Source organism: Callorhinus ursinus, unplaced genomic scaffold, assembly GCF_003265705.2.
Source record: "Callorhinus ursinus isolate GAN/ISIS: 27379988/994484 unplaced genomic scaffold, GSC_fseal_2.0 scaffold52, whole genome shotgun sequence".
Classification (NCBI taxonomy): Eukaryota; Metazoa; Chordata; class Mammalia; order Carnivora; family Otariidae; genus Callorhinus; species Callorhinus ursinus.
Genome location: NW_027397114.1, coordinates 8,876,334 through 8,889,953, shown reverse-complemented (window position 1 = coordinate 8,889,953; position 13,620 = coordinate 8,876,334). Strand labels below are relative to the sequence as shown.

The 13,620-nt window shown below is 57.1% G+C and overlaps 1 protein-coding gene across 2 annotated transcripts; it reads right to left on the bottom strand.

Annotated features, from left to right (window-relative positions):
* Nucleotides 1-392: 392 nt before the first annotated feature.
* On the bottom strand, nucleotides 393-13,614 carry RAPGEFL1 (Rap guanine nucleotide exchange factor like 1). 2 transcript variants are annotated; one of them, XM_073883882.1, is made up of 15 exons: nucleotides 12,749-13,614; nucleotides 9,817-9,895; nucleotides 8,759-8,894; nucleotides 8,430-8,527; nucleotides 6,667-6,779; nucleotides 6,243-6,410; nucleotides 5,416-5,513; nucleotides 5,181-5,303; nucleotides 4,463-4,641; nucleotides 4,285-4,375; nucleotides 3,670-3,720; nucleotides 3,242-3,329; nucleotides 2,991-3,055; nucleotides 2,553-2,631; nucleotides 393-2,306 (listed from the first exon to the last, which is right to left on the bottom strand). In XM_073883882.1, the coding sequence occupies exons 1-15, from the start codon at nucleotides 13,266-13,268 to the stop codon at nucleotides 2,182-2,184; spliced, it is 2,013 nt and encodes a 670-aa protein (XP_073739983.1). In that variant the 5' UTR covers nucleotides 13,269-13,614; the 3' UTR covers nucleotides 393-2,181. The 2 variants fall into 2 exon arrangements, with proteins under 2 accessions (XP_073739983.1, XP_073739984.1); XM_073883883.1 differs by having other exon boundaries at nucleotides 2,553-2,607.
* Nucleotides 13,615-13,620: the final 6 nt, after the last annotated feature.

The window sequence follows — 13,620 nt, the reverse complement described above, 5'->3', positions numbered from 1 at the left end:
GTATTGCCACTGTTTTTATTTTTTTATTTTTTAAAAAAGATTTTATTTACTTGTCAGAGAGAGAGAGACAGAGAGACAGAGAGCAAGAGCGGGGGGAGGGGCAGAGGGAGAAGCCAGCTTCCTGCTGAGCAGGGAGCCCAATGCGGGGCTCGAACCCAGGACCCTGGGATCATGACCTGAGCCGAAGGCAGACACTTAACCGACTGAGCCACCCAGGCCGGACACTGTGTGACAAGCCTCATGAGGTTGGCACCTTTCCCTCTCAACCACATTCTCAGTTATTCCAGAACAGCCCTGCTGAGGGGCCCAGTGCACTGAGGGGGGGTCCCCTCTTCCCTCCCTCACCCCCTGCCCCCAACCTCAGAGGAACAGAATGGAGAACAGCAAGCAGCTTGATTCATAGACTTTATCAGCTTTTTCTCACCCCCAGGGGTTTCTGCAGACACCCGAGCCTGTCCGGGACACGCGGTTCACTCTGGCAAAGCTGGGGAGCGGCGGGGCCGGCATCAAGGCTAGGGGCGGGCGGCGGCGCAGACCCCAGGGCTTGAGAAGGGCTGTGGGAGCTGCGTGAGCAGGCTGCTGAGCGGGGAGGGAGGAAGGGTGGCCACAGGGAGAGGAGTGCACGTGGGCCGGGGCAGGGAGGAAGGGGGCGGGGGGAGGGGCGCGGGCTCTGGTCACTGTCTGTAGGGGATGGAGGAGGCGACATGGTGCCTGTGTATGTGCGGCTGGGGGTGGGGAGCCCATACACATCTTTTCTGTGGCAGGAACCAGAAGGACCACTGTAGAAAAGGGACTGTACAACATAACCTATGATACAATGTTTACATATGATACAAGGCTCTTCCCCTCTTGGAGTTTTAAAAAATAAATGTACAATTCCAGAGCTTTTGGTAAAAAATATGTACACCCTCGGAACAGGAACAGCAGGGGCTTTCACTGTTGCCGCCGCTTCCTCTTCAGAAGGGAAAGAGGGGGTGCCAGAAAGGTGGGTGAGGCTGTGCCAGGAAACCTCACCCAGTAGCTGCCAGGAGCCCTGCGCCCCTCAACCCTGGAGGCCCGTGTGGGAGACGGTGGGGAGACAGAGAGGTATTAAAGGCATCACCACCGTCCAGTTCCGCCTTGACAGGTTTGGCCATTGCCTCCCCTCTCACTTCTGGGTACAGGGATCCGCCCCACCCCAGCTCTGACGGGGAGGACCCAGGGGGAGTCAAGACAGGCAGGAAGGCTGGAGACCATGTGGTTGGTGTCCCCCAGAGGAGCCAGAAGGGGGGTGACAGCTCCATTCTTAGCAGGAGACACCCCCAAAGCAGGAGGGTGGGCCCCAGACACCTCCAACTCCTGGTACCGCCACATCCCACCCCGCAATGCAGAGGGAGCGTCCTGTAGGGAGCTTAGGCCTGTGTTTCCCTGAGCATCTTTTACCCTCTCATTGGAGCCCACCCAGAGACCTTGGGGAGGCCTGCGTGGGGGCTCCCAAGGGCTGACAGGTTGCCCCCTGCCCCACGAAGAGCTTCACCCACAGGCTTGGGCATGCAGGGCAGCAAAAGGAGCTGAGCAGGGAGTGATGGGGGTGGTGAAAGCACCCCACACCACCGCAGGGCAGAGTAGACCAGGGTAGCACCAAACAGAAGGACCCCTCTACACACAACACCCTCTCTCAATTACCGGATGCACTCCTGCTTCTTAAAGGGGACAGGTGCACACACACGCACACAGACACAGGGGCGATATACTATTCCAGGGCAGTACATCCAGGGGTCCCAGCCCTGACCAGGGAGAGGCTGGACAGGGGGGGAAAGGAAGGCCGCCAATCCCTCCCACGATTCCGCTCTGTGAGACAGGAGGGTGGGCAGCTTTCCTGCCTGCTCGGGAGGAGGTTGGAAACTCCATCTCTGGACTGGACCTTGATAGGAGGGGACAGAGGAAGGAGCATTCTGCCCCCCTTCCCTGCAAGGGCAGGAACCAGCAGAGTACAGTTTCGGCTGGAAAGAGCAAGGCGGACAGGACTTCAGCAGGATGAACAGGCTTATGGGTCCAGGGGTAAGTCCATCTGACTCTTTCCTGAGGGGCAGGAAGTTGCTCCAGCGGAAAGATGTCAGGGGTGAGTTGGGACATCGTGCAAAGTGCTTGAGTGCCAGGTGCCCGAGGACCGTGGTGGGGCACTGACCAGAACCTCTGTTCTCACTGACTATTAGCCTCCAGCTTGTAGGAGAGCTCAAAGAGGAGGTTCTGGTTGTCGATGACCTGGAACTGGCGCACATAGGCCTTGGTCTGCAGGTGATGGGGGGATGCCTCCATATCCAGGCCTGGGGGTGTGACGAGAGAAGCATTCAGGCTCCCAGCATCCCTTCTCGCTCTACCGTGCATACCAGCCAGAGGAGAGGGGTGTGGATTGGGACAGGTGCTGGGCAGGAGGGCCCCCGGGGAGGCCAAGGAGAGGGTGGAGAGCTGACAAGTTTAAGAAAACGAAGAACCGAGCAGGGACTCCTCCCAGAAGCCTCTCACTCAGGCAGAGTTCTACCTGTGAAACTCTCAGAATCCTGGGTACTCACAAAGGGGCCGGCTCCGGTATTTGCGGATTGTCCTCACTTTTTCAGCCACTGAATGCTGGGAGATGACAAGGAATGAGCCCTAAAAAGGGTACAGAAAGATGCTCCCCCCTCTAATGCTCCCCTTGCTCCGTTCTCCAACTCTGCTGGTTTGACCCTGCTCCCTCCAGGGTCTAATTCTGGAGGATGTCTGAAGAACCAACGGAGGGGTGTAATGGGCATGAGGAGAGGTGGGGTTGTGCCCCCCGCCGCCCCCCCCCAGCTGCCTGTCAGCTTTGCCTCTCCGTGGGCGGGTTGCCACAGCAATGCCACCAGGGACAGTCAGGAGTCTGTCAGGCAAGCTGGGCACTAAGGAGGAAGGCTGCTGTCTTTAGGGCACTGCCAGGAGAGGGGAAGAATGCCAGCCCCCGTGCCCAGGCCAGGGTCGGCAGTGGTACTCACCAGCTTCTCAATGTTCACCAAACCATCGACAAGGGTCTTACTCCCCTCGTGCAGGAAAGTCAAGTCTAGGGGATAGAGGAGAAGCCCATGTGAGGAAGAAGAGAGGAGGTCCAATGGGCCCTTCCCCTCCCCCACAGCCCCTCACTAGGGGGCTCCTGTCCAGGTGGGCACTCAGAGCTGAGTGCCAGGGGTTGAGAGCCAGAACTGCGACACAGAGAGCGTGGTTAGAAGGGCACAGGAGTGACTCTCACCTTTGAGGATCAGAGGCACGAAGGGAATCACAGGAGGTTTCATCTTGGAGATCACTTCTCGGTAGCTTTTGTGGTTCCTGCAGGGGTCCTGGCATTCCACGGAAGAGAGGTAAGGGGGCAGATAGTCCCAGTGCACCTTAAAGATGCCCGCTACTCTTCCCTCATCCCCCTGCCCGAGATCCATCTCTGATCAGAGAGGGACATGTATGGGTGTCTGGCTGGGGGTGAGGTGGGGAGGGGCTTGACTGTTCTCCCTTCTCCAAGGAAAAAGAGGGCAACAATCCTCCCACCCCTCCCCTCCCAGCATGGGCTGGGGACAGTCTCAGGCACTAAAAACCTTGCAGGGAAGCTTGAGGAAGCAGGTTAATGGGAACAGAGGGCCTCTGGGGTACAAGTCCAGGGGCAGATAAAGAGCTGAACCCACTCACTGTCAGGTTCTCAAATTTGCGGAACAAGTTCTTGAATTTCCCTGGCAGCTTCTGCAGAGAGTTTGAAGGAAGGAGAAGGAATGTCAAAGTGGAGCTCCTTGGGTTTCACGGCAGCTCTGGCTAATCCCCACGTGTCAGAGGGGGAAGGGGCCTGGCTGTCTTGCAGGGGGCTGGCAAGCTGGTGGGTGGGGAAATAGAGTCAGCCCTTGGTGCGGTCTGGGGAGCTGGAAGCAGCCCAGGGGAACGAATTATTCTGGGGAATTCGAGCTTCTGCTTAGGCTTACGCCATGCACGAGGGGCCTCACTGAGTGCTGGCTGAAATCCAGTATCCAAGTCTGCGACCTGGTCTGGGCTGCCTGCCCCCACTCCAGCGGGGATTCAGGCTCTTTACGATTTTGCACAGACACAGGGTCCATTAGCCAAGCTGCGTGCCCCGGGGGCTGGATCTGCCAGAAGAGGGCGCCTCCTTCCGCCCGGCACAAAGGTGGCCGACCGGCCTGCAGCGGCCGCCGGAGACCGCACTGGGGTGCACCCGGGAGGCCAAGACCCCCGCCCCGCGCCCCACAGCCGGGCCAGCACAGGCGGGAGGAGAGGAAAGGGCAGCCGTGTCATCACCTCCCAGGTGAGGCGCAGGCGGCTGACGGCGGCGTTGTCCAGCCCCATGACCACGGCGTAGAAGGACAGCAGGTCTTGGTTCTGCTTGCAGCTGCGGGGGGTGCGAGGTGGGGTCAGTGAGCGCCCGGGGATGGGGGGGAGGCTCCGCCCTCCCCCTTCGCCGCCCGGCCGCACTCACATGGCCGCGATCTTGAGGAACTTCTTGAGCAGCTGCGCGCGCTTGCCCGGGGCCTCGCAGAGCAGCACCTCGGTGGCCACCCAGTGCGTGACCTCGCTGCACCGCTGCAGCAGCAGCTCCAGGTTGGCCGTCTCCCGGCGGCCGCGCTCCCCGTGGAACACGTAGTCCACGAATTCCAGCTGCACCCATGGTGGCGTGGCGGCGCGGGCGCGTGGGGACATCAGAGGTGGGTAGGTGGCGGCGCCAGCGGTGGAGGGAAGGGCCGGAGGGCGGGCGCGGGAGGAGGGGCAAATAGGAAAAAAACGGGGCCAAGACAGGTTGCAACAGAGATTGGGGGGAGGGGAGCAACATTAATCATACTCTACTATTTACCGAGCACTTACTAGGTGCCAGGTCCTTGAACCACCTGATAGACATTATTGTGACTGCCTTATTTTCTTTCTTTAATAGAGAATGGTTTAAAAGTACTAACCATGAATCAGGTCCTATGTAAGACCCACCTTACTAAGGGGGTCTCTCTCTTTGCTCTTTTTTTTTTTTCAGATGGGGGACCTAAGGCTCAGAGGGTCTGGGGTGAGTTAGGGAATTGCCCAAGGGCTCCCTGCCAGCCAGCCTTCTAACCCCAAGTTCAGCTGCATGCGGTGCCTGTCTCCAGGCCCCCCACGTTGGCACAATCCTCCCTCCAGGCCCCCGGCCCAGCACCAGCCACAATCCCCACCTCGTGCACACATCGGAAGAGCTCCCAGTGGAAGGCAGTAAGGTGGTTGGCAACGTCCTCGGGCTCCACTCGGTGGATCTCTGTGTCTCCAGGGGAGACCTGGATCTCCTCAGGGAGGGGCATCTGGTGGCAGGCAGGGGCATAGGGGCTGGACTCCACTCTGGGATTGTCAGGTTCTGCCCACAACCCCTCTGGGCCCTGGCTCCCAGCCAAGGCCTTGCCACGGGGTTCTTACCAGGGCCTCTAAGCTGTCCCGCGTGCAGGCAAACAGGTGGCTGTTGATGCCCAGCGTGGTGAAGACACAGTCTTCAGTGGGCTGGAGAAGGACCTTCTCTGCAGGAGAATGAGCTGCTCTGCCTCAGCCCCAGCCACCTGCACCCTCACAACCCCCAGCCACTGTCGCCATCCCGTCTGGAAACTCCTACCCCTGCACAGACATGTTCTAGACTAATGGGACTTGTGTTATGTTATCACCAATTTATGCCATATTTATCTGAAATTTTTCAGATCACGATTTCTCTTGCATTCATAACCTCCTTTTTACCCCCAACATTCTTCCACCGCTCTTCTCTCATTCTATCATCCCGATGGCACTGGAACTTTTTTTCTTGCCTCAGAGGAAGATAGAGCTCTGGCCACATGGCAGGATTTCTGCCTTCCCACAGGGGTTGGAGGCCCACCCTGTGTTTTTTTAGCCTCAAAAACGTAGCATCCTCAGATGCTCTGGGAGGTTAAAGAACCAGATCCCAAGGTAAGGAAGAGACAATCACCTGGATCCGAATCCAAGTGTCTTGGACCAGTGCTTTCCAAACTTTAATATGCATAAGAATTGCCTGGGAATCTTGTTAAAATGCTCATTCTGAATCGGTGGGTCTGGAGTAGGGTGTGAGGTACTGCAGTTTTAATAAGCTCCCAGGTAGGTGATGCTCATGTGGCTGGTCCCAGGACCACACTTCGGGTAGCCAGGGCCTACAATTCGTCTTTACCCCTGCTCCAGAGCACTGGGCTTGTGAGTTTCTCCTCTCCTGCCCACCCCCCTGCCCAGCTCTTCCCGAGCCTCACCTCCGGAGGAAGCCACAGCTACCAGGATGAGGGAGTCCTCACGCCCCGCAGGCTCCTCCGAGTACTGCAATTTCTCTGTCACAGAGCCCAGGATGTCCTGCACAGACGCCGAGAGGCGGCTGCGAATGGTCACGTAAGAGTGGTCAGGCATGTAGACCCGGCAGAAGACTGGGCAGAGACAGGAAGGTGGCTTTGAATTAGAAGGCAGAATGACAGCGCTGACACAGGCCCCTCCAGCTCACGTCTGTTTCCCAGCCCATCTCACCCCTAACCTTCAATCGGCTGGCTTCTGAGAAACAGGCTGTCGAAAGGACAGGTTCTACTACACCAGGAGACTCCACCTAAGGTGCCCTAAAACCCAGAGGCCCCCAAGGGCCCTCTGAGCCGCTCTGGAAGCTCTGCCCATCTTGATGCCCATACTCACTCTCATCAGAGCCCCGGAAGGCCACTCGGGTCTGCAGACAGGAGTCGATGCGGCGGAAGTGACGGAAGAGTGGTTTCACTTGCTTGCTGGGTGGCTGGCTTTCCTCTGGGATCCTGGCATGGACAGAGCTGGGCGTCAGGAAGTTCTGTCATGCATATGGAGTGCCAAGCAGGCAACATCAAGCAAGGGATTATCAGAACCGAGTCAAGGATGCACCAGCACCAGGTTCAGAAAGTGGTGAAGGAGGTCAGAAGGGAGACAATGACCAGCATGGGACAACTGTTCGAGTGACCCAGATCATATGCTACATCTTCCATGAATTCTCTGATCCACCCCACACACCAGGAAAGGTCACTTTTGGGCATCAACTGCTGTAGGACACCAGCCTAATATTTATGTGCATATCTTATCTCTTCTGCAAGACTGAGAGCTTTTGAGGGCTAGGCTTAGTTCTTCCTGGATTTTTTTTTTTTCCACCCTCCAGACCTAGCACACTACTTGGCACATGGTAGGTGTAGGTCATCCGCTGTTTCCTGAATTTTGCCAACAAGGACTTCACAGCCTGGGAGGGAGACAGACGTGTATACAGCTACTTCTAACACGAGACAGGAGGTGTTAGGTGATCTAACAAAGGTACAAGGAGAGTTCTGTTGGCATGAGGGAGGGGGATCTTTCATTGGGAAGATGGTATTTGACTGGAGCAGAGCACTGAAGGACAACAGAAAGAGAAGCGGTACAGAGTGGTCCCTCTTGGGTGAACCATGTAAAGGACGGCAGGAATTTGGGGTTGGGAATGCCCAGGAGTTCAGGGAATGGTGGGGTGTATAGGGAGTGTCGTGGGGGCTGGGGGATGTGGGAGATGAGGCGGGAAGCATCAGCAGAAAGGCAGGGGCATTGAATGCTGTGCAAGGGTGTTACAATTTTGTCTTGTGGGCAGTAAGGAGCCCTGGATGTTTTTGAAATGGGAGCATGATGTCGTCAAACTGGAAAGATCTCTCTGGTGTCAGCATAAGAAGGGAGAGGACGCAAGACCATGAGCTGAAGCCCTGGGCAGGAGGCTGTGGCAATAATCCAGGTGAGAGCTAATGAGGCCTAAACGAGGGTCGTGGTGGTGGGAATGGAGTGGAGAGAGACTGAAATGGTCAGAGGGATGGATGGACGGATGGACAGATGCAGTGGAGTCCTGAAGCTGGCTCACATTGGCTCATGAGAGCAGATTGTGAAATTTGGTGCGATTCTGCCTATGGGTTTTTATACAGCCATTAATAAAAAAAAATGTTTTATAAACTTCTAGCCAAATTATTACCACAAAAGGTAGTATACTGTTTTACTATATTTTGCTATTATCTATGCTCTTGATGTTATTTACCTCTCTTGGATTTGTGGGGTGAAAATACTACATAATGGCCTGCTACTGCACATTTCTTCGCAACTTCACATTCAGTGATGTCATGTCGGTAGCTGGAAATCAGCCAGTGAGAGAATTCACACCATGGGAATCAGCAAAAGCTACAAATAGGGGCTTTTCTTTTTCCCCCCGAAATGCTGGTTGTTAAATATGTACCAGTACACCACTGGATTAACAAAGAAATGGATGAGAGAATGGACAAGAAAGTGACTGGAGGCCATGCTCTGTGCTACCCTCTAGCAAGAGGAAGGGGCTGAAATAAAACCACATTGGAGTCAGAAGGCCAGAGGCAGTTCCCATGATAGAGGAACACGGGGGACTTCTGTCCATCCCTCCCCCAGCCCATTCCCCTCACTTTAGCTCCACTGTTTCCACAAGCTGGTGCAGCCTCAATGTGTCCTCTCGGAGGTCCTGGTAAAGGGACTCATCCTTCATGATCAGCAGGTACAGATCCTGGGGAGCAGAGGAGAGAGAAGATAAAGGCAGGGGTCTCATCCCAAACTTTGCTATCGGCAAGGGCTGGGGCAGGGTCTCCGTGTCTTTGAACATAGAGGAACCATATAAACTGAGAGGTCCACTGGCATCTTCTCTTGCAGGTACCCAGCTTGAGGAGTATGGCTCCTTCAAAGGAGCCCCCTTCCAGAGCTAATAGCCTGCTCACCCGCCTTCTCTTCCCAGGCCCACCTTGATGATGCGGCCGGCCCCCTCTTCCTCCTGCAGCAGCCCCTGGTAGGTGTCCAGGAAATGAAGGAGCATGGCTAGACAGGCCTGCTTCCGGCCCAGCCCCTCAGGGCCCTCCATGCCTCCTGCCCAAACAAAACTGACCCCTTAGTTAAGAAAAAGCCCTGGGCGGGCAGACCTGAGGAAACTGGGAAGGGGGATGAGAAGCAGTGGGTAGCTAAACCCTCCCAAATATTCTCTAGGTCTGGGGCCAGGGAGAAGAGAGGTCGAGGGGTCCCTGGAGCCAAGACCCCTTCATGCCCCAGCCTGGGCTTTTGCTCAGAGTAGGTAGGGATGGCACCCACTTGACCACGTCCATCTGACCACATCCTGCCTGTTTGAATTTCACCTGGAGATAGCCTGCCTGGACCCACCCGACCTCTGACCAGCTCATAACCTGGAGCTGATAAAGGCCAATGATGCTTACCACAAACCTGACCATACCTCAGTGTAAGGCCTGGTGTTTCTAAGAGAGCCTACGGTATTCTACTCAGTGGCCTGACATGTACAATTAGATCCTAAAATAACTCAGTGTGAGGCCCTCTGCTTACATGAGACCCTACGAATAGCCCGGCCAGTGGCCTGTCTCTAGCAGACCCCACCGAAGCAGAGCCGTGACCTGATGTTTACATCGGACCCTATAATAACCCACTGGGCAACCAGATGTTTAGAGCAACAATTCAGTGGGGAGAGAGGCTCTCTTAATAGAATAATAACACCTTACATTTGTACAGGGCTCTGCAGTCTCCAGAGCACTTCCCCATCAACTATCAGATGGATCTCCACAGCAGCCCCATAGGTAGGCAGCGCAGGTGATATTTACCCCCTTTTTACAGAAGAGGAAACTGAGGCCCCAGGAGGTTAGGTGGTCTGCCCAAGGTCACACAGCTGGTGAGTAAAACCCCTGGAATTGAAACCCAGGTGTGTTTCCTAGGGAAGCGCCCAGGCCCTGATATCACATGTGGGGTAGGGGGAGTGGCCTCCTCCTGACCTCCCCTATTGCAAGCTCCATAAAAGGATATTACTGGTGTAGCTCCTGCAGAAATTTCTCCGTGGGGAGGAAGAGAGAATGGGTGAGGACGATGTCATCCAGCAGGATATCTGTAGAGATCAATTGGCGCCACTGATGTCAGGCGGGCACTCCCAGGACCCGACTGGACACTCACTACCACCCGCCCTAGCCTCCTAGAGTGAGTTTTCCTTAGCCAGGCTGGAGCCCCAGCCACCTGCCCCGTCATGCTTGCACAGCAGCATGCGTGCGCGCGCGCGCGCACACACACACACACACACACACACACACACACACGTGTGAAGGTTCTGGGCAGCCGCTGCGGGGGTGGGGTTGGCAGCTGCCAAAGCAGCTGGAGGGAAGGAGGGGGCGCCCTTTGATGGCCACGCCCACTACTCTTCAATGCATGTGGGAAGCTGGTCAGATAATACACCAAGCTTGAGATCTGCCCCAAAAAAGAGGTCAACCACAGAAGTGTCTCTAGACAAAGAACTTGTAAACACAAAGGTTAGGGTCAGTGGTGTGTGTGTGTGTGTGTGTGTGTGTGTGTGTGTGTGTCTGTCTGTCTGTCTCTGTATCCCTCCTCCCCTCCCTACTCCCTACCTAACAGCTCTGAGTTCCAACTGGGCAGGTGAGAACCAGCCCCATTAAAAAGGAGAGGGAGTGACTACCATCTCTTTGATCCCAAAAGCCTTTAAATAGAAGCCCTGTGTCCTCTGGATGCCCAGAGATGGAAGGGTTAACGAGGGAAGGGTGGAGGGGAGTGGCTCTCACCACCCTTTTCCCCTCCACTCCCCCATCTGGGCCTGGCTCAGCCAGTCAGCCAGGTACAAGGTCGCCCTGACTTGCAGCCAGCCCTGGGGTGGGGCAGGGCAGCCTGGCACACAGAGACAGGCAGGGCGCAGGGAGGGAGCCAGGTGTCCTCACCAGGACAGGTTAGGGCCAGGTCCCCAGGCACTGCCCCAGGACAAAACCAAGGCTTCTGACGTCCCTTGGCTCACCATCCCCTAGCCTCTGTTTCTAGTCATGAAGGTAGAGGAGGAGAACCAACACCAGATCCTCTACTTCAACTGTTGCATTTCACAAATGAGAAACTGAGGCCCAGAGTCAGGAGGGACTTGCCTGGAGCTGGAGTAGAAACCCAGACTGCTGAGTCTTTGTTCTTTTCTCAATATGCCTGAGGCAAGCTGCGTGTCAGGGTAGAGCACAGAGGTTAGATAGGGCTGCTTAGGTGTTTGCGAGCCTTTGACTGGTTTGAGGATAACTTCTGTAAGTCCCCCTCCTACACACTGTGGGAGGAAGCCAAGATGGCTTGAGAACATTGGTTATGTTGGAGAATATCAGAGTGGCAGGTTAAGGTGATTCTCATTTACCCTGGGACTAGTTTGAGGTTCCCCAAAGCAGTTACTCTGGACATCTAGCTTGTCAGCCCAGGTACTAGGGTGACAACAAATTTAAGAGTCCTTCCCCACGAGAGACCAGGCAGAGTGTGTGGCACCAGGTCCCTGTGGAAGGGGAAAGACAGATTCTCCCTTTTCCTCTTTGCCTCTCTACCCTGCTATGTTCATAAAGTGAGTCTGAGAACCCCAACCGTGACCCCTGGCTCCAAAGATGGCGACAAGGAATAGGGATGCCCAACGTTCTTCCTATCTATCTCACGGGAGAGCCAAGCCAGAGCAAAGGAAGAGGAACATGGGGCAGAGTGGGGGAGATGCTGCTATGGGGGCTACAGTTTGGCGTCTGTCTCTTCCAAGCCAGGCTCTGGTCCAATGCACAGCCTCCCCAGGGAATGTGTCATAGAGACACAGGGTGTGTGGTGTAGGCGGGAAGTTATGGTTAGGAGAGCTGTGTGTGTCTGATATTTTTCTAATTAAATCCAAAAGGTGTCAGCTCCCCAGGGCAACGACAGCTGAGCCAAGGAGAGGACCCAGGTCTTGAGAAAAATCTAGTGGAGCAGTGTCCTATTCCACAAGCCTAGGTCCAGGATCCCCGCAGAGGTCTAAGAGCAAAGTGTGAAACCCTCATCTTTAGACCCTCAGCCAGGGCTCCCATCCTCAGACCCTGCTGGGCTTAGTGAAATGCTGAGAGGCAGACCTAAAGACCCATCGGTCTTCTACCTCCACCACCAACCAGCAGTTTGGGGCCTCAGTTTCCTCAAAGTCCTCTTAGTAGGGGTGCTGGTGGGGAGTGGTGAAATAGCATCATCATTTAGGGAATAAGCTTCTCAGGGTGTGGCTATTATTTTTTAAAGAGACCGTGTGTTGAGGCCTGTCTTGGGAAGGGCAGGAGTCGGAGAGGCTCAGAACCACCCCCCCCCCCAGGATGCTGCAGGGTCCTGATGTCTGTCCGCCCAGCCACCTCTCCCCCAACAAACACCTTCTGAGCCAACCCCCAATTAGGACACCTCCTTCCCCCCAAGCTGCTAAGGACAATGCATCCCTTTGCCTGAGCCCAAAAGGCAGCTTGGGCCCTGAGCCTGTCTGGCACTGCCCCACTGAGTGGGCCAGCCAGCCCTGTGCTGTGGGGCTTCTAGACAGAATCAGGGACTCCTAGAAGGTCTTTCAGGTCTTAGAAAGCACCTCTTGGGGTGGGGGTGGGGGGGGTGGAGCGCATCTTAGTGTGTCAGGCCTTAATTTGGGGCCACAGAAGGAGGTAGTCAACATCAGGGACCCATGAGAATCTGTGGGTAAAATGTCCAGGAGAAAGGAAGGGTGGCTTAAGGAAAGAGGTTCAGCTTCTCTGTGGGTGAGGCTGCTACAGGGAGGAAGGTGGCACTGCCGCTTCCCTTCTGCATAAGGGTCTGTTCCTCTCCTAGGCCGCTGCCCCACTTCAGCTGACCGCTCAACCCCACACCGAGGCTCCCGGCATAGCGCCACCCCCACTGTCCAAGGGCAAGGAAGAGGAACCAGGTAGCAACCCCCTGCTCCGGGATGGATGAGCCATACCTGAGGCGGCGCTGTCCCTGGTGGCCCCTCCGGCGAGCCGCTCCAGCACCCGGTTCAGAAGATGCTCCGGCCGCTCGGGGGCGCCCAGGGGGGCCCAGGGCGGGGAGGTCAGGGGCTCGCCCGGGGACAGCTCGTCAGAGGAGTACGAGGAAGGGGAGCGCAGGGGTCCCCCTCCCCCGAGCGGCCCGGGCCCCGGCACCTCCTCGAGCTGTAGCCAACAGGGCCCCCCGCTGCCGAGCTCCTCCGCGACCCCCGCCGGCTCTCCCCCTTCCTCTTCAGGGGGTGGCTCCAGCCCCGGCTCGGCGGGGGGCTCCCGGAGGAAAGCGGGGAGCAGCAGGCGAGACACGCTCTGACGCCGCTGCAGCGGCCGCAGTCCTCCGGTTGGACCGCCGCCCCCGCCAGGTCCCCCGCCCCCGCCAGGCCCGCCGCAGCTTCCCGGACCCCCGCCGGGACCTCCCGCCACCGTTCGCCCCGCCAGCTGCGACGTCTGCTTCTTCAAAAATTTCTCCAACGGCTTCATGCCCCCCCCCGCCCCTCTCCTCGGGGCCGCCGGGGGACCCAGGTGTCCCAGGCGCGGGCGGGGGGGGGCGGGGACACGATGCTCAGAGCCTGAGAGGCAGAGCGGAGGGCTGTGCCAGGCGCCCGACTGGGGGCCAGAGGTGCCCGAGGCTCGCTGGCAGGGGTCCAGTAGCCAGTGGCCTGGGGAGGTGCCAGAGGGAAAGAGTGCTCGCTCTTAGTGACCCCCCATGTCGGCTGCAGCCGGCACGCGGCCCGGAGGGCGGGTAGGCTGCGGGGCCAGTGCCCCCGGCTCTGCGCTCCTGGGCCGGGCTGCGGCGGCAGAGACAGCGGGCGGAGCGCAAGGCTGAGAGAGG

Bases quoted from the DNA above. Each gene is read 5' to 3' on its own strand.
- RAPGEFL1 (XM_073883882.1), bottom strand. From the start codon at position 13,268: ATGAAGCCGTTGGAGAAATTTTTGAAGAAGCAGACGTCGCAGCTGGCG. The intron at 8,895-9,816 runs ATATCCTTTTAT...CTAAGGGGTCAG, and splicing joins CTGCAGGAGCTACACCAGTA to TTTTGTTTGGGCAGGAGGCA. The intron at 5,514-6,242 runs GTGAGGCTCGGG...ATTCTCCTGCAG, and splicing joins AGCTGTGGCTTCCTCCGGAG to AGAAGGTCCTTCTCCAGCCC.